Genomic DNA, 23,110 nt, shown 5'->3' with positions numbered 1-23,110 from the left:
TATGTAATAATTCAGAAAATTTCTCAATAGGTTATAAAAATGATGCATCTTAGCACTTAAGAGAGGATGTTAAACTTTACAACAGTAAAAGTGTACACTAACCAACTCTTTAATAGTCTACTTTTGATGACAACTAACAAAATGTTAGAAATCAAAAACGTGTAGCAGAGAAATGTAGTGGAAGGAACCAAGAACAGCACCCTCTGAGCTTTAAGGGTTCAGTATTTATTAATTAAGAGGGACTAACAGATTCGAGACCTCAGACAAAAATATTCAAAGGGTTTTGGTGAAAATGAAGGCAGTTCCAGTATAAAACAGCTGAAACTTAAGCAGACGATTCTAGCCATACTTAAATTCCCCCTTGCCTTCAGCATAGAAACTATTGCCCAGTAAGTACAAATAAAGCTGAGTATTTGTATGTTCCCTATGCTCTCAGAAAGACTGTTTCAAACAGTATTCAGTTCACTACACGAAAATAAACTAGGTAACTAGCACGGGGTAAAGAAAGTTCAAGAGGCAAGAGTCTTCTGTGATAATACTTAAATTTAACATATTTTAGATTTATTTCACTTTTTATTCACACGTATCAGTAGAATGACTCCTAATTTTCTGTGTTAAATAAGAATAACACTAAGGTTATTTTTAAAGATAGCATTTGGCTATTTCTACAGTAAATCATCAACTGTAGAAACATATACTTAATGGCAAAAGAAAAAGGGCAATGGCAGAATTACTGTTTAGCCCACCTCATCCACATTTGTTTGTTATTTTTTAAACCAAGAACTGAAGTTTTATTTGTGTGACCTAATCTCTGGTAGTATTTAAAATGTTGACAATTACTTCATTAATGTGAAATTAGGCTTCATGGTTTACCATTGTATATATAATTCATACTTACAGTGGCTCTTCCTTCTCAGTTTTCTTACTGCTATGAAGATCCTCTTGTTCCTTCATTTTATCTACAGCTTGTGCTTGTTTTTCAACCTCATTAAAGCTTTGGCTGCTCACTTTTTGTGCCCCCAAACCACCTTTTTTGGCACCAAGCTTGATTTATTGAAAAACAAAAACAAAAGCCCCAACATTATAACTGAGACAATCACCTCAACTGACTTAACAGTCAACTTTGAATGCAACAGCAAACACTATACACTGTTCAGGACAATGAAAATCTGGAGCAGAGAAAATATTTTTTCATGTTTTGAGCCTCTACACGCCCCTTCTAAGTCTTACAAATTTATTTAGCTCTGCAGTCAAGCATCTCAGGGTAATGAAACTATTATAGTTTTAATTGTTCAGAGGTTGGCATGTTCAAATAAATATTATAATATATAGCACAACTTTAGTTTCTTAATAATGATTTTGTTGCATAGGTATAACATAACAAAATTTGTTGCAATGGAACCCTTTGGTGCTCATTCACTTAATTCACAATTTACATTTAGAAGTTGCAAAGATTCTTGGTTTAGTTCTCATTGGCCAGTGCTACTGTGTTATCTTAAGATTAAATATTGATTTATTCATATTTTTAATAAACATATACATAGGTATTTTCTGATTTATGGTAGGAGAGCAATATACAAGTTTTGTATATACGTATATGCATGATTAGCCTTTGCATGTGACAAAGCATTGTAAACTTTTTCTAGATAAACACATCAGCTGAGAGGTTCCAGTTTTGCACTCGTTCTTTTAAAATAATGCTATTTCTAGTTCATATTACTTCAATACAGGGATACATATTCTTTCATTCTGATTATCAAAGATTTGAAAACACTTAATACTACAAATACGAATAGATGCAATGATGCTGATTCAGATGGTGGCACAGCACTCAAACTGCTGTTCTTAGTCTCCTGTGTGTTTAACTCCTCATCAGCAACACTGCAGCAATATTAATTTTCACATTTCCCTTAACCTTTTAATACTTTAAAGTCTTCATGTAAAAGCTCTGGCCTATGTACGTACAGCATTAGGCTCTGACACTACTGTTCACAAACTGTATGTGCATCTGTGAACCCAGTTATGTTGTTCTTGCTGTAAGGGAACATACCTGCATATACCACTTAAAGTAAGAAATTCCTCTTGCGTATTAGGGCCCTCTAGTGGGAGCAAGAAATAATAGGTTTCAATCTAAATTAATCTGCTCCAATAAACCTTCAAAATCTTTTGCCATACAACAGCCCAGACTTAAAAGAAGTGACTCTCTGTAACATATTATCACCCTAATAGCCTAATATTAGGGCTAGTTTCATGGGCCTCAAGAGCCATACATTCAAACCCTAGCTTTTCCTAGCTAACTTGAGTTAACTTGAGCTGTCTTACTCAGTTTTCAGGTTCCTTGAACCATCATTCTGACACACTCAACTCTCCTCATGCCTTCTTTACAGAGACCAGATGCCTAAGAAAGTGCTAAGTCCCCATCCAGAAATAAGTCTGTAAACTATCTTGAACCTATCTTGAATTGAATGCAGCTGCAAGTTATCTATAACTACAACCAAATACCATAGTGCTGTGTGGTACCAGATGAGGACTGCTCCAGAAATACAGGTCTGAATGTCTCAAACTCACTTTGTATTGACAGATTACGCCCCACATGCACGTTTAGCCACTCAAAAGTGCTGCTGGAACTCCCTCTATTTTCAGGATTTGCTACAAAAAGATCTCAGTGCCAACTAACAGGTGAAAGCCTCAAGAAGCCCTGCAACCCAGTATCAGCAAGTGAGAAGGAAGGTTACAGGGCACCAGCAGAGTTACAGGGACAATGGTTGTGAAAAGAACTGAAGAGAAGTGGGATACAGATCTTGACATCAATATATGCTTTGACATTTTTATTTTACTCGTTTTTGAAAAAATATCACCTGCTGTTCAGGTCCAGACAGCACACAGACAATGACACTCAGATATGCATGTGGATGTCTAGACAGTTCACTGAGCAATATACATGTAAACAGACTTAGAATTTATCTGAGATCAGAAAACAACCCACAGATCTGAAGCACTCTACTACATAATAACAGTAACCTGTTAGACAAATTCATCTTAACAGTAATCCATTTTCAAACAGACCACTGAATGTTTTGATATAGAAATGGTTTTCAATTCCATTTTAGTTTCATAAATTGTTACCGATGCAAGTACTGCTTAGTGCTAACTTACATGATACATTTCCATATTGCAATCTACATATTTCTAGAGATCTATAATACAGTTAAAAATATGCATTATTTATATACACTTACCCCCTTCTTAGCTTGATTTGGCTTCTTTTTTATGAAGGTGGTGTTGTCTGCAAGGGTTATTAAATGTACATTACTTGACATACAATTTTATTAATTCCAGAACTGCAGAAGATAATTTCCACAATATCAGCCACAAAATAGTTTTTGGAATTTATTTTAACAGTTTCTGCACTAAGAGACTGAGATACTAAATGAGTTACAGGGAACAGAACTGTGAATATCTCCAGGAAAATGTGGGAAACTGCCTCTGTTGGAGGATATGGCATCTCTTGCAAATACAATAGGAATAAAATTACAGCTCAGTTTTCAGTTGTAGGTACCTGCCAGTAAACAGACCAAGAATGCAGGCCTTGCTATTCTGAATCAGACTAGAGGTCCACCTGATCCCACACCATTTCCAAGATGAATTGTTTCCTGGATAGAAAGGTATTGGCTATGTTTAAACCCACCAATGATACAGATAAAACATACCTGTATCATCATAAACAAAATCACAAGCATTATCCGTGGGGACAACATACTCTAACACTAGATTGAACAGCTTTGTTCAATTGCCTAAGTACAGTATTGGGAGTCTAGATTTATACATAAAGTTTGAAAGTTCCAGTCTTAATGCTTTGTATTAAATCCTGAAACATAGAAATGAACCTATGTTCTGCTCTGCATGGTCTGACACAACTCCTAATCTTGATATTTTTAATGAGACCCCAGTAGGACTCACTACATTCTTTAAGACACTGTACTGTGCCTTCTTGACAGCTACCCTGAGCCCAGGTAAATCTCCCACAATCAGCAGTTTTCAATCAACAACTCCTATTGAATACTTGTATATAGAGAAAAACCGGTTCGAGCTGAAATTTGGTTGGAAACAGGCATACACACGACAGAGATTCTTCATAGAAGATACAACTTGTGATGTCCAAAACAAGCAAGAAAAGCCCTTGCTTTATGAGAACATGTTAAAGATACAAATGAGAAAACCAGGAAGTGTACGCAGTTAACTATTTTTCGTAGTCTCCAGCTCTCAAAAAAAACCCCCAAAACCACAACCAGACCCAACCAAGTGAATATAAAACAGTGAAGATGACCATATCTTCCTGAAGTACTACTGAGTTAGTCCCAGCCACCACTTCTTTACCACCCCTGTGCTGCTGAGAATCAATACTCTTTACTTTCAGAAACCTGCTCCTGCAGGATGATCCTCAAAATGATAAATCACTGATGTATTTTATTCTATTCTCTTTTCCTCAACTTCTTTTTACTTACTTATAGTATGATACACTCTTCAGTGTTAAGTAAATTAAGACTCTGGACGTTGAAGATATTGTATTACTAATACAAGATTTTTCCAGTCTAAATTTTTGTGCTCAGTTTTCTGAAAAGGGAGCCAAAACTGCATCTACATTTAAAGACTAACTATTAGTACAAGATGTGTTTGCTTAACATAAGTAACAGGCCATTAATCACAGCACAATGCTCTATTCTACCCACGTGCTTCAAATGCAGAACTTAAAGCAGTCTAACAGGAGGTGTAAAACATTAATGGTCACCTTTATTAGGTGTGCTACCTGTAGCATTTAAATTCATCAGGTCAGCTAAAATAAGATAGATAAACCCGGACGAACACTGACTAAAATTGATTTCTCAGAAGGAGTAAACTGTTTAACAGAAGTTGTAATACAAATTCAGATGTTTCAACTAACTCATGCACACTGATACTAAAGTAAGAATTCCACATCTCTTCCCAGTCATACATTCCCTGTACAAATGAATATTTAAGCACACTATACTGGCTGCTATCTTTTTCCGCTTACACTCATTACCTAATGCAGCTTTTGGTGATGTACCAAGGCAATCAACACTTGGTCCATGATCTGGTCCTAAAACATAATGAATAACAAGGGTAAGAACATCAGAAGGCTCTTTAGAATGCTTAAAATGCCAAAACACAACTCACTGTACTCAGGGTACTGTTTGATACATATAGTGTAATGTGTTATTTCTATCACAGCTTTACCAGTTACTAAAAGAGCAGCAGGCACCCAAATTCATCTGAAATCTTTTGAATCAAATTTTAATTTGGATTTCTATTAAACATTATTGAAGGAACATGCAGTCCCACACATTCTAGCATAACTCTTCTAAAAAGTCCATCCTCTCCAAAATTCTTGCGTTACTAGCATGGTTAGGTTATTTAACTATAAAAGGAGGGTATAAAGAGCCTAAACAAAGAGACTACCAGAAAGCTGCAGCTTATTGTTAACAAAGATTCAGTCATACCTTCACAGCATTCTGGAATATTTTCTGAAGTTTTCTGCTGTAGAGAAACTGGCTCTGGCTCTGATAACACCCACTCTGTATTCTTTGCCTTGAAAAAAATTATAAAATCAAAAGTGCACACAAAATAGAATACAGCAAATAAATACAAGCACTAAGCTCAAAGATTGCCTAAGCATCACTGGCTACTTAATATTGGATTCTTATGACTACAGCTTCTAGGTTTAAAACCTGTTCCCAGAAGGGCAGTTATTAAAGTTACAAGAAATGCCTACCCTTATTAAAAAAGAGCTGGTTTCAAACCGCTCCTGAGCGCCTGTATTTCCCTCTCAGGAATTTCAGTATGTTTACCATCCAAAAAATAATATGCATTTAAATTGTACTTTAGATTTATTTATTGTATGCTGGCTATTGTCTTTATTCATAACAGTAATACAGTACAGGAAATCTGGATCATTTATTTACATACAATCACCAAGCCTTCTCCCCACACTAAGCTCTTGCACTTCCAATTTTCTAACACTTAATTTTTGATTGTGAGCAGTCCTCCCAAGTCCTCCTCATGAGTCCTCCCACTTCCCTCAGACACATCCTCCCCTACAGGCAGGTTTGTGACCTGGTCACAACAATATCAGCTTAGTATTATCTTTTCCACCAGTGCTGTGCCACTGTCAGTTCATGTTTATTCAATCTCAAAACTTCCTGACATCTGTCTCAAAACATCCATACCCAAATAATCTTTTGCCCTGAGGTACCCAGACTGCTTGTCTCTAACATCCTGCCTTTGCAGCTACCCGAAAAGTTTGCTGTGAAAATTTAATTTATCCTACCCATACATTCTCTTAAGAGGGTTTCTATCAAGTTCCTACTTCTTGTCCTCAACCACAAAAATATTTACAACACTTTTCTGCTTAAACTTCTTTCTCTTTAGCTTGTCTCAGTGTAGGGTTCAATTATATGGAACTTAGTTACTGGGCCTGAAAGTAGCTCATGGTCGCAAGAGCGTTCCAGACACCTTTAGAAGGCCTTGAACAGAATAAACAAGAAGATAGAAGAAGAAAGATCCCAATTAGAAAAACGCAGGTGCACATTCCACGATAAAGGGAACTTGGCACAAACAACCTCAATTCAGGGGCTTATCTTGACCAACTGGACTGAGACAAGTTTCGCATGCTCTAGTTAACATAGCCAATTATGTCCTGTGTTTATGCGCGTGTACAGAGTCAGTATAACTAACTGTATCTTATGTTTATACGCGTGGACAGTATCGATATAACCAATCACATTTTATGTTTGTGTGCGTGGACACCAAATGCTTGCATGCAGCAGCCAATCGGAGCTTCTGGGCAACTTAGAGAATTGTATAAGAATGATTAGCTAGGCTCAATAAACTGGCGACTTTAATCATCATATTGGTGTCCTGTTGTCCGGGCCCTGCATGGAATAACCCTAAACCCTACATCTCAGCTCATGCTTTTCCCACTCAACTGCAAGCATTCTTCCAAGTTGCCTTTTGCAAACAGAAATATTCCATTTATTTTTCTACTATCAGGACAGATGATCTTCTGGTGAAGACACTAGAATTCACAATAACTGATTTTTTTGGTCTTGGCAATGACCATTTCTGAGTGATACAACAATCTTCCCTGTCTGTAAAATGTAAATACTCTTTCACTGTTTCAAAGATGCTGAAATTAATTTTTATAAGACATTCAAATACTTGCTGAAGTAGAAATTCCTAAAATAAAACAAATAAGTAGCAAAAAGGCTGAATTTCCCTTTAAAATGCACCATTTTTGAAACCTCACAAATACAACAAAAACCAAAATGAAAACCAACAGTAGCCATAGCCTTCAGAAAGCTACTTTAACATTTTCAAAGAGGATGCAAGTATTCTGGAGGAAGAAAAAAGCTTCTGCTTAGCAAATGTTTTAAGAACCATTAAACTCTACTGATTAAAAACCAAAGTTACCACATAGTATATTTAAATCAGAGCACTCCCAAGCAAGGAATCATGAGTCCAAGTGGAACTGTATGCATACAAAACCCCCACAGTTTAATTCCACATTTAGCTACTGAGTCATCCTAAATTATCACCTTAGAAAGTGGTTCACATCCAGGAAGAATTCTGAGACCCACAGAAGGAAAAGCAGATAAATGTTAACTCACTGACCTACCCTTTCTCTATAAGGTTTTCTTTCAGGGTTTAATCTTCATCACAGAGCACACAGTTAACCTAAGTGTTTAGAAAGCTAACAAGAATTAAATACAGGTAATCTATACCTTGAGAGAAACATGGGATGCAAAAAAGTCTTCCTCTTTGTTTTGAGGTGACACAGGTGGCATTCCACATCCATCTGTCCACAGCTAGAATTAGGAGAGAAAGCGAGAGAATTTTACAGGATAACGCCATTAATATATTTTTTTTCAAATGCACTTATAACTACTTTTTTTTTTCCAGGTTAAAATTTCCGTGATTTTTTTTTTCCTGGTACATAAATTTTCCTTACAAATTTATTCAAGCTTCAATATATGACATTCCTTTTTTTTTTTTTTTTTAATTTCATACATCTTTGATGTGTTCCTTCACATTACCCATTTCCCTCCTAACGAAATGCTCAGTATAAGCTCTGCTACAATAATACTGTCAATATTTAGTATCACTAGACCTTTATAATAAGTAAGTTTTTTCATATTCTCATATAAGGTATTTTCTCTCTAATATTCTTGCTTTGCCCAAAGCAAAAAAACCTGAAAACATAACACTAGCAGTCACTGGAAACAGTTGTCAGAATTGTACCAGTGTGGCCTGGAACTCTGACGAATTTTCCCACCTAGTCTGAGACTCCCAAAACCTGTGCTACACTTAAAGCACAGTTTTGCAAGATGCTAACAGCTTTGAGCAACGCCTGATCTCAGGGCAGGCTGGAGGGCCCGCAGTGCCACAGATCGTTCTTAGCATCGTGCAGGACAGGACGATAACCTGTGATCTGCACTCCAAGGCTACTCACAGGCAAATAACTTCTCATGGTTCTTTCTACTATGTGCAAAAGATACATGACCAAAAAGAATGACCTCTGTCAAAAAGGTTACTGAATGTGCAGCAAGCTTACCTCATCATTCAACAATTGACTCTACCAGTAAGTTAAGAGAAGAAATTTTTTAAAATGTGACAGGGGAGGGGATGGCTGGTACTAAATCGAATTAACTGAATAATTTACTTCAGCAATTTAGATAGCACATGATCACTTACGTTTGCAGTATATAATTAAGAAATATATTTATTAATTTTTTTAAATAAAAAATACATAATTAATATCAAACAATTGGGTGGAATCTGTAATTGAAGCCAGATAATCACAGTTCTTCAAAGTGTCATTTGGGGAACTTACTCTCAACTTAAATCCACATGGTATATTATATTTACTTGAACATGTTTTACGTCTAAAGCTGTTTAGTAAGTCAAAAGAAATATTCTCCGAAGTTAGTGATGTGAACTATACTGTCTATAACATTTATAACACAGAATAATTACAATCCATTAAATTTCATGCAATTTGATGCATAGATTAGAAAAAAACCGAAGCTTTCTTGTTTTTCTTTTAATTCCCACTCATCTGATCAACTTCAAATGAATCAGTCACGGACTTTAACAAGCTGAACTAAACAATCAAAGCATGCTTTCTGTGTATGCAGAAGAGAACTGTTGTCAAACTTATTTAACACCTCAGCAAACTAATTCTGCATACTTTTCTAATAACGTCTTCCTGTCAGCAACCTAACAATGTTTTGACAGTATGCATGAACTGTTTCAGCATTTTTATGGAGAACAACAAGTTCAGGACATACAAAACCTGCCAATTTTTCCAATATTATTTTTGTAGGGAAAAAAGGAAAACCACACATTTATTTACCTGTTCAAATCAAATCCCAAAGTACAAATATTTTGTAGTTAATTCCATTAGCACTTTTACATTTTTACATGCTGTACTTCTAAATAATAATTCAGTTCCAGATAAGCAAAAATAAAACCACTACATCGTTCATGGAGAAGTGCTGACATTTTTGTTATGCAATACCACTAATATAATTTTGGAGCACACCTGCAAACAAACAAATTTCCATTTTGTAGAATACCTGAAGTTTCTCCCTAGAACTCCTATAAGTTACTGCAAATGCTAAAAAATTACCGTTTTGAATAACCCAGAAATGAACCTGAAATACCCAGTTGAGCTCTGTCTTAATATTATTTTTCCAAACAAAAAAGGTAAGCTACAAGTAGCTTACTCTCCAGCTTGCCTATTCACTGCAATGTGTATCAGTACCTCCCCAAGACAGATAATCTTTTGCATTACTAATTAGAAACTTAAAATGACTCTAGGGAGAAAGAAGACAAAATTTTTCAGAAATCTGAATGACACAGGACACACACTACTCACATCAGTACCATACTTTCTTGTTGCCTGTGTTGCAAGAGATTTAATCTTCTCCTTGTAAAGCTGAGCACCACGACTGTTATACTTTGCATTGCTATCATTTGTTGTGCATCCATGTTGATGGAAAAAAGCAGACTATGAAGCAGAACACAGAAAATGCTATGAGAAACAGGTTTAAAAACTAACGTCATTTAACATAAAAATATATCGCAATGCAGCAAAATACTGTGCTCCTCTACCTAGTTCTAATCTTTTAAGTTATGAAGTCCACGTATATTTCCAAAATAAAAAGAAAACTCCATTCTGGCAACCTCTTTACATATAAATAAAACAACAGAAAAAACAAATACGTTAGTGGGATGTGTTAAAAGCATATACAAATGCAAGCTTGCCATCATATACAAAGAATCCTAGTTCTGAAATTAAGTGTAGAAAGGAAGAGGTAAAATTGATTGCCAATACCTGTGCTTCAAAGGACACTCCTGATACTCTAAAAGGCATTGCTTGGCTTCATCTCTAGCATGCTAGAGAAAACAATGTATGTTCAATAGCATCAAAATGACTGTATAAAAATGGTCTTCCTTCAGAAGAAAAGTGTGTATGCACATATATATGTACCCATATATATTTATATGCTTGTGTATTTATAAAAAATATAAATATATAAATGAAAAATTTTATTCTTATTTAGGATCTTAAACCAAAAGCAAATCAATACATTTATATCAGAGTTCCACAAGTGTTTGAAAGATAAAAAAACAACAACAAAAAAATCATTTTCTCAGTACCTATAATTGACTAGCAAATCATATCATACATTCTTGCATGGAAGAACATGTCAGACTATTACAGTAAAAAATAATAAACAAGTTTCTGATAGGATCAGCAAGTCTAGATAACCTAAGGTTATGACCTAATATGCTGCAATTGCAAAGCATAAATCTAGCATACAAGTACCAGGCTTCATATAAAAATTAAGCAACAACCATGTGGGAGAGAGATAATGCCAGTCACTTCAGTGATTACAACAGAAAGTCTTGAACATCACAGATACCAAAAAGACTGCATTTTTGCATTTAATTACATACACCTATGAACTTGATATCAGAGCTTTTTTTTGTAAACCCTAATTCCAATCATCAGAGAGATTTGTTCTGAAAATAAAAGGAATTAACATTTCAGATTTTCTAGCAATCTGATACACAGCTACGAAGCTCAGGACTGCTGTTAGCCAAGATTCAGCATCATCAGACAATTACAGAATACAAAGGATTAATGTTAATCTGATAGTGCTTCTAAACAGTAGTTAGTAAAAATAGAATTTGGCATTTAATTGAAACAAAAAGGGAATGTTTTTTAATGCAATTAGAAGAAAAATGTTAATTTTACTTTTTAAAATATCTAGACACTTTACTAAACTGGTCTTTAAAGGTTCAGGTATTAATCTTCCTAGGCAATCCAAAACAGGCCTTAGTGAATTTGAGGTATTTGAGGAGTGGCTATGGGTATATATCATCTCTTGGTACAATGTATGATAGGAAACAGTGACATCCAAACAGAAAGACAAAAACTCATAAAATTAAATAATAAAGGTTTACTGTTATTCTTCTGGTAATATACTTTCTAAGATTAACTGAAGTACTTTTCAAACTTTGCCGTCTCTTCTTTCCAACTGCCTTAAACCCTTTGTATAGCAAAGTTTATATCGTCTAACCAAAGCTTTTAAGCCTTTGGCTAAAAAAGAAAATATTTTTCATGCAAAATCTCTCTCTTCTGATTAGCCAAAACTGTGATTTTTATGTACTAAGTGGCATAACAGAAACTCAAGACAGAAAGGTGTAACTTAGAAAGGACAGGCAGAAGAAAAAGAGGGAGAGGACACCATGCAACTGCTTAGATCTGCAAGACAGAGACAGTGACCTGCTGAATGGAATGCCTTATTCAAAGAAAAAGGTTTGATTGGAAAATGCAGAAGTGGAAGATAAATAATAACGATCCTGAATTAATCATTTTTTGTATGGAAACAGGAAAAAAAACCAGCAGAATATTAAAGTGTTAGACTTAAGGAAAGTAGATTGCTAAGAAAATTGTTAAGAAAAAGCCTATGGAAAGCAAGTTTGGGTGAAGTTTCTTAAAAGAAACAACATTAAGGACAAAGCACAAATGAAGAAAGATAAGGGGTAAGCATTCAGGGAATTAGAAGAAAAGCAGAAATTGCTTAGGGAAGTTGCATGGTGGTTGCAGGATGGGTCAACTTAGGGAAGCAATCTCAGTTCTTGATGGTCAATCTGAAAAAAACATGCAAAACCAAGCAAGATTCCAAAGGAGTTGACAAAGGAAAACATCCTCTTTTTAAAAGGAGATTGAGAACAATACAGCAGTCAACATAACTTCAATTTACAAAAATATTGTGTAAAAAACTTATTCATAAGTACATAAAAAATCAAGTTGAAAGTGACAGCCAATATGAAGTGGCCCAAACCAAAGCACTGCTATTCCCTCTCTGACAGTGTAGCACGTCTTATCTTGACTTCAGTTGTACCTCAGGTATAAGTCAGATCTTGACTTCAGTGTGACTTTTGACAGTGTCATTTTTGGCATGATATTTTCATAAACCATGTAAGGAAACATAGTCACAGGAAGATACTCATAAGCTAGGTTTACAAGCTATTAGAAAGCCATCTTTCAGCAGCTGTCAACGTTTCCCTGTTACATTAGACATGTATTGACAAGGAATCTGATCTGGCCTTTTCAGTGATTTCTATTAATGACTTTCAAGAAAAAAGAAAACATTTCCAGATTATACCAAGATGAAAAAGTTGCAAGAAGTGTGGAGGATGAAATCAGCATTCAAAGGAATTCTTAAAAACAAGAGGAAGAGAGAAATGGACTGGAAAAATAAAAATATGTCCAACATGCGAGTCGATAAGGACAGACAATAGCTTCCAAGCCTAACAAGCTTCAATGTGCAAAGCAAATTCTCAGGAGTACATACAGCATTTGCATTTCCTCCAACTTGCATGCATCTCAGTTGAAACCAAGACCAATTTGAATCCAGTTCTGTAGATCTAAATAGAAGGAAACATTTTTAATGTTATCTTCAAAGCCATTTAAAATTTCTCTTCCCTTTTTTTTTTTTTGTAAAGTGTTTCTCTCCCCCCCCTTTTTTTTGTAATGTGAAAAACAGGCATCTATAGAAAAAAAAAATCTGTGACAATACATTATGTGCAAAACAAATTAATAAAGCCATGTAGAACTGCCACAGTTTTTCAAACTGTAAAAGCTTGAAAAAAATGCACCCTCTAGCTGACAGGTTTTCCCTTTTAAAAAGCACCAGTAAGATACATTTTCAGGAATCACATTTTAACTCTGTCAACAGCAGATGACAATCACATGTAATGGACAAAGTGACAATTTGCGTGTCATATCACAACAAAAATTTGGAGCTCAGTGAGTATAAGGAGAATTAATACTGTGATCATTAGGAACAGATTCTTTAGAGGCCTCTTGTAATGCGCGAAAAGGCAGCAGAGGAAGAATTTTAGTTGATGGAAAATGGCTGCTTTTATTTGCAATCCACTCTTGGACACATTGCTCTCACTCACCTCAAGCAGAACCCTCCATTTGAAATATGTAATTATTTATTAGGCCAAAAAGGCCCACAGGCCATCAGTTAGGATACTCACCTGAAATGTGACAAGGTCAGGGTGCAGATTTACTGCACCAACTGATTGACTGAGCTAAACAGCTGCCAAAACGGGTAGCCCTTCACAGCACCCCAGTACTAGCAGTCAGGTAACACCATCATGAACTGCTTCAGGAAGCAAAACTGGCAAAACGCTACTTAGCTGCCTGAACTAGCTTTGCTGGGGGTCAGATTAGCTTTATGATCAATACACTGTAACACTGTTGAAGATAATAAACTAATATTTGCCTCAGTCTTGATGTGGAGGAATGATAAAACACTTCAACATGCTTACTCCGTTCTTCATTTTCATCATCTCCAATGTAGAAACAGACCTGCCAACAAATGCGCGCTACTAACACAACAAGAAGGTAATGGGAATGGGTGCATGGTACAAATTCTGCTGAACCCTATCTATTTACCAAATTCCCAAGCAGCTACCAGATACATCAAAGCCAATACAAACATTAAAAAGGTCTGAATCAGCAGTTGAGAGAAGAATGGGTTTTCCTCTCTGAGCAGGTATCTGAACAAACAAACAAAAACATTAAAAGATGCCATTTTACTATAAAAATATACAAACTACTTACCGAATGAAACTCAAATGAACACCAAGTGATCGATGGGTCCCTGAACAATCAATACAGAGAAAAACTCCATATGTTATGCTTGCCCAGCTAGGGTTCTTTGCTCCGCAGTCAAAACACACCTTAAAGAAAATAAAGATCGGTAACAGGACTTGAGCATAACCACATCTTACAGCTGTATTATAGGTCATGCTAACACCCTTGCAGTGATCAAGCTTAATTAACTCACCCTTACAGTATTTGTTGACATGACAACTTCATATTACCCTAATTTTATAAATATAAAGAGGAGTTACACCATCTGTTCACACTTGTGTGTCTTTGCCCTAACTAGCCAGGACTGCATGCCTTCCCGGTTTCCAACTATAACCCGTGTACACAGGGACCACAGGTTGAGAAACCAGGTCAGAGAACCTACATCAGTCTAGTTTGAACACACATTTAATGCAGTACTTCCAGCACTTCTGAAATATGAAAGCGTTTAAGAAATATTTTCCTGAAGGCAGGCTCTCTTCATGACGTACCACTGAGCCTACTCTTTCCTCAGAACGTACATGCTACTGCAGTAATCAGCAGCACTAATGACATCATTAGCTACTTTCATAAATAGAATCCTTGACCTTTAGAGCAAGCCTCTGAAATCCAGCTGTGTGAAGAAAGCGTCCACACTGTACTGCCTAGCCTAGCCCTCTCTGCCAGACATGACTATTTGTAAGATATATCACATACATGTATTGCTGTATCAACCTTTTAACTGTCCATAGCACAGACCGGTTGAAAAGCAAATATGCCCACAATTACTGCATAGACAAAACCACGAATTTCTTATCCTCTGCCACCACATTAGACTCCTAACATTCAACTAAAACTACAAGAGGTATCTGTGTCTATATCTCATATACTTTGCAAGTCTGCAGGCCACAACTTTCACATCCTGTGTCAGTTATTCTGAATTTTGTGCTTCTTTGGCCAAAGAAAGCAAGAACAAAAAATTTATCTGATACAAATCAATTTTCAAATGCAAGGAAGAACACAAATTTAAACAGAAACAGCTATTCCTTATAAATGCCATGTGCACACGTCTATTCCTGTATGAAAGCACTTCTTTATCTGATCAATGCTTTTTCAGTGGTATTTATAAAGGCTGCAAAGAAGTACTTCTACAGTAAAAGCATCCATCTATAGGTACAGTCAGTGGCATCTACTAAGAATTAACTCAAGAGAGACAAGCTTTTACACAAAAATCAATGGAGTTCCAATCTGCAATTTTATCCTTTAACATCCTCCTATAATTCTAATGCATCTTCAGACAGCAAGGGAAGTTCTAGCTATACGTAGAAGGAAAAAAAAAAAAGTTTCTTCCAAGTCAGCTGGGGACACACAGTACACCCTACACGCAGGCCACAATGCTTCCAGCACCTCCTCATCAAGCTGGAAAAATAAAAAGTTAAGAACTTTCCTTGCTAGAAACTCCATTCATACAACTCAATAGAGATTTTTGTCTCTATATTTTTGTACATACCCAGTCAAACAAGACCTGAGTTTGCACTCAAGTCAGCTCACCTATCATTCACCCAAATTAAATCAAGTACACACCCAGGAGCAGTTTGAGGCCAAACTCCTCATTTTAGTGTGGGTCTATTTAAGCTTGTACAGTCCAAATTTATCAGGCACAGGCAAGTTCCCCAGCAGATCCAGCATTAGCTTTTCTGACACATCAACATTTTAAGCCTGAGCTTCGGGTAGGCTAATGATTGGTAACACAAACAGAAAGCATGCAGGTCGCAGTTTCTGTGTGTGCAAGTCCCCTCGTTCAACAGAGACTTAATGTTTATTAATGTTAAGTCATTTATGCATCCCATATCGTATGTGGAAATGGGGTCATTCACTGATGTACAGCAGAAAGAAGAAATAAGATACAAGCTACAGAGAATGAGTGACAAAAGGAATATTAGAGGGTGCCCCTCAATCAAGCACAGGTGGAATAATGATATAGAGGGAGTTAGGGAAAAGGAAGAATGAGTAACTTCACGTATGCCATTTCTAAGAAAACACATTGCCTTTAGTAGTTAGAACTAATTCTCTTTTTTTCCAATTCTTTCCATTCTTTGAAGTACTTCCTTAAAAAACAACACGAGCCTTGTCTTAATTTTAAATTGGCTATTTTCAGGCTTTTTCTTACAAGGCCAAAAGGAGGAGGAGGACAACAAAACAGGAGAATATTCTTCTTGAAACCAAAGCTAACAGAACAGCACAGCCTCGCTTCTAATACAGGAGAGCAAAGCAGGCTTACAGTCCTAAGTCTTGTGGAAATCACCTGGAGTACAAATAGGAAACAGGAATCTTGAGTATCAGTGGGTGGTTAAAAAAAAAAATCCCATGTTTAAAAATGTTCAGCTATAAACATCCCTAAAGATTCTCCTCCCCTCCCTGGTAAAATTATAAGCACTTCTTAATTTCAACATCTTAAAAGTCAGTTGCATCACCTTGGAAGCTAGCTGCCACAAAGCAGTATAGCTCAGTATCTCACTCACGCAGGACTCTCTATCTGCTATTTACCAGACACCTGTGAAAATTATTCATATGCATAAAACCCATAGCTTTTAGGATTGTGATGCAAGTAGGAACATCTAATTTTCTTGTGAAAGTAATGTAAAAACTGCCATTTCCATCATGCTATGCAACAGAAATAGAAGCATATGTCATTAACACTTACTCATTTTGCTTAGTTTTCTCAATTTTTGAAGTGCTTCCCACCACAGAAATTGTAACAAGAATTCAAAAAAAACCCCAAAAAAACCAAAAACAAACCCAATTTCAGAGCCATCCCACAAAATCATTTCCATTTCAGAAACAGATCAAGTGTATTTTCCGTACTGATGTAGGTACAACTACAATATCAAAATCATTATAAAAATCAATTTGAAGGAAATGCTTAAATAAGTTACTGCTTGTAAAACACAATTGAATTCTTTTTGCTTATTTTGTGTTAAAGTATTTCAGGACAGCCTAAATTCAGTAACAGTCACTTTGAAAATAAGAGCAAAAGGCCTAATCAAGATGTTTGTACCTCAGCAAACACAAAGACTCAGGTATAATCCACAGCAAGCGGTCATTAAATCCATCTTGCCCAAGATACCCATGTTAATAAATAAATATATAGTTTATATTGTTATTGGATATGGAAACATAATAATATATAGCCTATAGAAATGTTAGTTTTGGCACTTTGGAAGAGGCGAGCAGGTTCAGCAAGCTTATCCCTGAGCTGACAGTTACATAGACACTTCCAACCTCCCACGTAGCGGGGCTACTGCCACAGGGTAGCTCCGCATCTCCTTGTGCTTGCCATTCCTAGCATGCAAGGCTACCATACAGCTGCATCAACTCTAAACCAGCTAAAACTCAGAAGGCAGTTTCATACTTGGTCGAAGGTGATCTAAAACCAAGCAGCTACTCTCTTAGTTACCAGCCACCGCATCCAGATATGCTTTCCTTCCCTTGCATCAGCAATAGTAATCACACTTGTTGATCCTACTGGAAACCAGCACTGCACTGCTTTGACTCAGAGCAAAGGTAGGTCCAACTCACATCACAGCCGCATGACCAATAATGCCAATATAAGGGAGGGAACAGGAGTGCTTGCCACAGGAAGAAGACAGGACTGCCCATTTTGGAAGTGTCGTGGTCTTAGACTTAAGTGAGACATTATATACTACACTCTACTCTGGGGCAAAAAAACCCCTGCCCTCCAACACACACACAAACCACACCTACAATACACACTGTAATAACAAAACTGAACAACTGATAAACCACCACCACAACACGCAAGCTTAGTTTTCGGCCAGTTCAGATCCTTGATCTGGGTGACCAAGCACAGACACAAATACTATCATCAACAAAAGAATAGAAAGAACCAGAGAGAAACGAATAAAAAACTAACAGTTTCGGAGAAACAGATCTACGCCAGATTAAAAGAAACTATATAGCACAGCCTCAGGGTGCAAGTCTTCAAAACAGGTGAGCTTTACAAACACTCAACAATACCAGGTAGCTTAAGGACTATGAACATTTTTATATGTACAAAATACATCCCATTTAATAATTGTAACATGTTTGATAAGTGTCGTCAGGCAGCTCTATATTACGTAATACCCAAAGACACACCAAGAACTCAAAAAAAGCTATTTCTCATGCTACACAAAGTAAAGGAAACTAAGATCAAATTACAGATATGTTAATTTCAAGACAATTACTCAAATACCAGTTTAAACACACTATAATCCACAAACTAAACTGTACATTTAAATGAGAATTGTTTTCCTAAGCTCATGTGCACCAAGAACTACTGCAGAGCACCTAGCCCAGTGTAAGTGTACATGCCTTATAGTAGGCAGTCAGTAAACCCGGATGCTGCATAGAAGAGATCCCAGTTCTTCCCAAACTGTATAAACAACACAGTTAAAGCATATTACTAAGCTTCTGATACAGAACCTTGCCAATATTTGCACCTTCCTGTGTCTTTCTTTCCCAGCAGAAAAGCCCTACAAATAAAACGGGCAGATTGCATAAGAAGAACACAAGAGAAAGGACACAAAACAAGATGTGATCAAACACAAGAGGATAAACTGATGGCAGCAACAACTTTTACTTAAGAAGACTGGTCAGATACATGGGCATGGGAGAGTTGTGAGATCTAAGCTGTTGATGTTTCCCATTCTCCTTCCTCTCTGTCGTTATCGGTCAGTAAGAGTGGGCTTCATTGCAGTGCTAATATGAGTTATCTGCACCTGAGCTACTTCTTTCAAACTGACCTAGTCTGAATGGCAGCACACACTGTGCCAATATTGCTTTGTTAGCGTTGGCACTAAATTTCTATGTAGCACCTGACACGACTGCAAGGAGAGACAGATATGCCTGAGCAACCACAGGTACCACAACCACCTTACTAACGAAGCACAGTAATGACGAGTCCAGAACTGTTCAAGGCACTCCATCCTTGGGTTTTCCATCCTCACCAGCTATGGGCAGTACCTTCTGATCCTCTTGTGATCCCAATACAGAAAAAGCATCGCGACAGCATTACAGAACTACTCAACCTCTTAAACACAGTGCCAGTGAATTTCAGGAGCCTGTAGACTATCTTCTCTCTGACTCTTCCTGTTGGGATTAGGACCTTTTCTTGATGAACAAAGGCAAGTTTTAGGAACGCTTGTGCTAAAACTAATTGGTGAGGGTTCATCTTTGAGCTCTGCTTTCTGAGAAACCAGATGCATGTCCATTGCCTGTACAGTCTTAACGATTTGTGTTCGAAGTGTGGGAGTCAGTTTTGGACCAAAGACAGACCTCCAGACTCATATTCCCAGAAAATAAAACCAAGGCATTTCTTCACAATGCTAATCCAAAGTTTCCTAGTGTATTTTTCAGATACGTTCACAGCATATACCATAATGCCAATACAACGGAGCAGATGGTACAAAAAGCAGCACAGGAGCACGTAACTGCGGACAGTACTTCTGCCATGTCACCTCGCAGTCTGAGGCACCTTTCCCAGTTCCCAGCTAGCCACTGCACACCTCCACACGTAACGAATACTAAAAAACCAACCGGGCTTCACAACACTGAAAATTGAAGCCACCACCGGACGAGTCCAACATGATGAGAAAACATCAAACCTCCACTGCCACCGAAGCGGCTGTGCCACAATGGGCTTTTGCTTCTTTGATTACAACAGAAAAACCCCCCACATTCAACAAGCGACGTTGTCACCGTTTGGGAACTCGCTTTTTATTTTCAGCTGCGCTGAGCCTCCTTCCAGCAATCCTCGGACACCGGGCACCCGGGAGGAGCTGCACTTCCCCCGGTGAGTGCTCGAGCGCCCGGCCGGACCCCGGGGCGGCCGGAGGGCGGGCAGAGCTGCCCGGCTCGACGGCGACACGGGCTGCCCCCGCTTCCGGGACGGCCGCCGCCGGGGAGCTGCCCGGTCCTTCCCCCCTCCCTCCCGCAGAGCACCGCCGGCAGCGGGCCGGGCCGGGCCGGGCCGCCGGGGGCTCGGCGGGGCGGGGCGGCCCGCGGGCACTCCCCCTCCCCCGCCCCGGCGGCAGTGCGACGTGTCACAACGGCGGAGCGCAGACCTTGCCCCCCCCCCCCCCCCCGCCTCTCGCCGCCGCCCTTACCTTGTTGGTGGGGACGGAGCGGAGCCGCTTGAAGATGGCGGCAATGTCCTGCTTGCTGGGCTCGCACATGGCGCCGGGGGGCAGGTGGGGGCGGAAGCGGGAGGGCTGCGAAGGAGAACCGCCGCCGCCGCTACCGCCCGCTCGCACCGCCGGGACGCCCCACGCCGCGGCGGGACGCTCCGCTCCGCCCCGCCCCGCCCCGCTCCGCCCCGCCCGGGAGGCGGCCACGCAGCGCGCGCCCCCTCAGCCCGGCGGGGCGCGGCCTGCGGTCGCCGGCGTGGCGCGAGGGGGCGACTCTCCCCCCCCACCCCCCGGTCGCCGTGGAGACGAGCGGCTCTGCTGCGTCAGCGCCTTCCGTTGGGCGCGCGGTGAGCGGGAGGCTGCGAGGCGGGAGAGGGCCGTGAGGCGGCTCGGGGCTGAGGCACGGGAGGTGGCCTCGCTCCCTCGGGGCGGCGATGGGGCCGCGGGAGGAAAACCCGCGGAAGAACACCACCCCCCACGCTGCTTCACTGGATGGGGAAAAAGCGAAGCAGCCGCATTCCCCTCGAGACTGGTGATAAAGCGCGTTGTTATGCTCGCGACTAGACCCGCTTCTGCTCTTGGACTCAACAAGTAGGTTTCAAGGGCTCGGTGAAAATTGGAGTTAAAACCATCGTTCCCGCTCCTCGCTAGCACTAAAGTACGCAGTCAGGGACAAATGAGTCGGTGCCAAACCGGCAGAGCAAAAAGACGACAGGTTTTAACTGCTTCCGAAAGCAGCATGTTCAGATCGAAAATCTGAAATCATAAAGCCTCTCAGAACAGGAAACAGAATAATAGAAATGTAATCAGGAACCGTGTAACTTACTGGTATCCCTACTTGGAAAACCTTGAGTGCCACACCACACTGAAATTGGTTGCGTGCAGAGACCTTCTGTCACAGCTGTCTGCCTCACACTCCACCTTACAGGAGGATTATGTCACTCGGGCCATGAAGCTCAGCAAAGGCAGAGATGGCAGGCTAATGAACCCTTTTGCTGGAACACTGGCCAGGATGCTGCAGAGGTCCTGCAGTGGCCACTCCGGGTCCCTCATGGCCAGCACTGAACTAAAGGTTCAGTCTTTAACAAAGCCCTTAATGGCGGCCCTCGCAAAACAGAATAAAGACAACTTTGTGGCTCTATAGAACTCGGCTCAGATCCATAACAGGATCTTCAGAGCTTGGTGTCTTAGCACTCTTCTTCATCAGAGACCATCAAGGCTCGCAAGGCTGTATCCCCTTTTCCGTTACGCTTCTGACACAGACAGGTAAGACTGCATAGTTATCCATATGTGGAAAAAACAGAGTTTAGACGAAAGTTCTATAATTTATCATTTTCTTTCAGAAACGTCTAGGTTGGAAGGGACCTCTGGAGATTGTCTGCTCTAACCTTCTGTTAAAAACAGGGCCATAGATAGAGTTATCTAAATAGTCAAGTTCAAAGCTTTGCATGAAAATCCAGCTTCAGACCCTCGGCCTCAAACCTGTGTCACCTTCAGTGCCTTAAGTACAGGAGGTTCACTGTCCCCCATGGAAGCTGACAACCCCCAGTTCTTACTGGTCAGCTGGGGAAGTCATGCAGGGTGAGGAGACGCATTACTGCCTCAGTTCTGGCCACTCTGCCTGGGGCAGTCATGTGGTGAGCACAGTCTTGAGCACTGGTTCAGGGATTTCTGCTGGAGCATATGCTGCGTGCTGTCCCTGCGCGGGGCCTCAGCACTGCAACTCAGAGCCATGCCCTGACCCTGTAGCACCTTGCTGATCACCAGGAGTCAGTCACTAGTTATCCTGGCAGGCAGCTGAACACACGAACGTTTTACTCTGATTATTTTCAGAGTGTGGACGTTTGCTGCCAGCAGGCCAGCAACTTCTTTACTCCAGATTAACTTTGTTCAGTCTGGCACTATCACAGGTAGGGGGCCTGATCAAAGTATAGGATAGCTGTCCAAAAATCCATCTGTATGCATATAGCCAAGTAACATGGAGACTAGACTTAAAACATCTGAGCCTGTAGAAGCATAAGTTGTTACCTATTCCATAGCAACAAATACAATCACCCCCTTCACAATCACTTGGGATCAAGAATGCCTATCAAGAGACCTCCCTTTACAACTGAAGTTTACATTTCAGGAAAACATTGCCTTTGTAGTCATAGGTGCTCCCTACAGCGCACTTCCCTCCAGAGATACTTGCCAAATCCCATCTGACTGCATGAGGATTGTCATTCCAGCCTACAGCTGCTGGCCTCACAAAGAGAAAGAGTTGCCAAGTTTCCACAAAGGAAAAAAAATCCATTATGTCATCTTTATAAGTACTATTAAAAAAAAAAAAAAAAAGCAGGAGAGGTACAATCTTGACAGTTAAATTGGAACAATTAACATCAGAAAAACAAGGTCATTCTGAAGATTGACCTGTCTGGCACAATCCTAGAAAAGGATACTTATTGTCCCATACTTTCTCCAGCTGCGCCGCTGCCTCCCCAGGCAATGGCACGCAAGCTACCTCCTGCCACTGCGGCAACCTGAGAGACCCAAAGTGCATCTTTGGGAAGCACAGGCAAGTAACACCATAGCGGGGCTGGTTCTTCTGTCTTCTGCTGGCTTCCTATTTCAGGAAGTGGTACCTCTCTGCCCCTGAGTTGGAATGTCAAAAAGCTGCTAGCTGTTCAGGGCCACCTTGCACACACAG

At 39.5% G+C, this 23,110-nt stretch overlaps 1 protein-coding gene across 1 annotated transcript in view; it reads right to left on the bottom strand.

Moving 5' to 3' along the window:
- The window catches only part of ARFGAP3 (ARF GTPase activating protein 3), a 35,616-nt gene extending 15,016 nt beyond the window's left edge, over positions 1-20,600 (bottom strand). Inside the window, exons 1-9 of the mRNA XM_069806985.1 lie at positions 20,404-20,600; positions 14,228-14,346; positions 12,948-13,020; positions 9,956-10,087; positions 7,800-7,883; positions 5,520-5,607; positions 5,063-5,119; positions 3,240-3,286; positions 899-1,044 (exon numbers count right to left, since the gene is read on the bottom strand). Coding sequence (XP_069663086.1) covers positions 899-1,044; positions 3,240-3,286; positions 5,063-5,119; positions 5,520-5,607; positions 7,800-7,883; positions 9,956-10,087; positions 12,948-13,020; positions 14,228-14,346; positions 20,404-20,472 — 815 coding nt within the window. The 5' untranslated portion in view covers positions 20,473-20,600. The remainder of the gene's footprint in view (positions 1-898; positions 1,045-3,239; positions 3,287-5,062; positions 5,120-5,519; positions 5,608-7,799; positions 7,884-9,955; positions 10,088-12,947; positions 13,021-14,227; positions 14,347-20,403) is intronic.
- Between the last annotated feature and the right edge of the window lie 2,510 nt (positions 20,601-23,110).

Source organism: Haliaeetus albicilla, chromosome 19 (assembly GCF_947461875.1).
Source record: "Haliaeetus albicilla chromosome 19, bHalAlb1.1, whole genome shotgun sequence".
In the NCBI taxonomy this organism is placed as follows: Eukaryota; Metazoa; Chordata; class Aves; order Accipitriformes; family Accipitridae; genus Haliaeetus; species Haliaeetus albicilla.
This window is presented reverse-complemented; position numbering and strand designations above follow the sequence as displayed.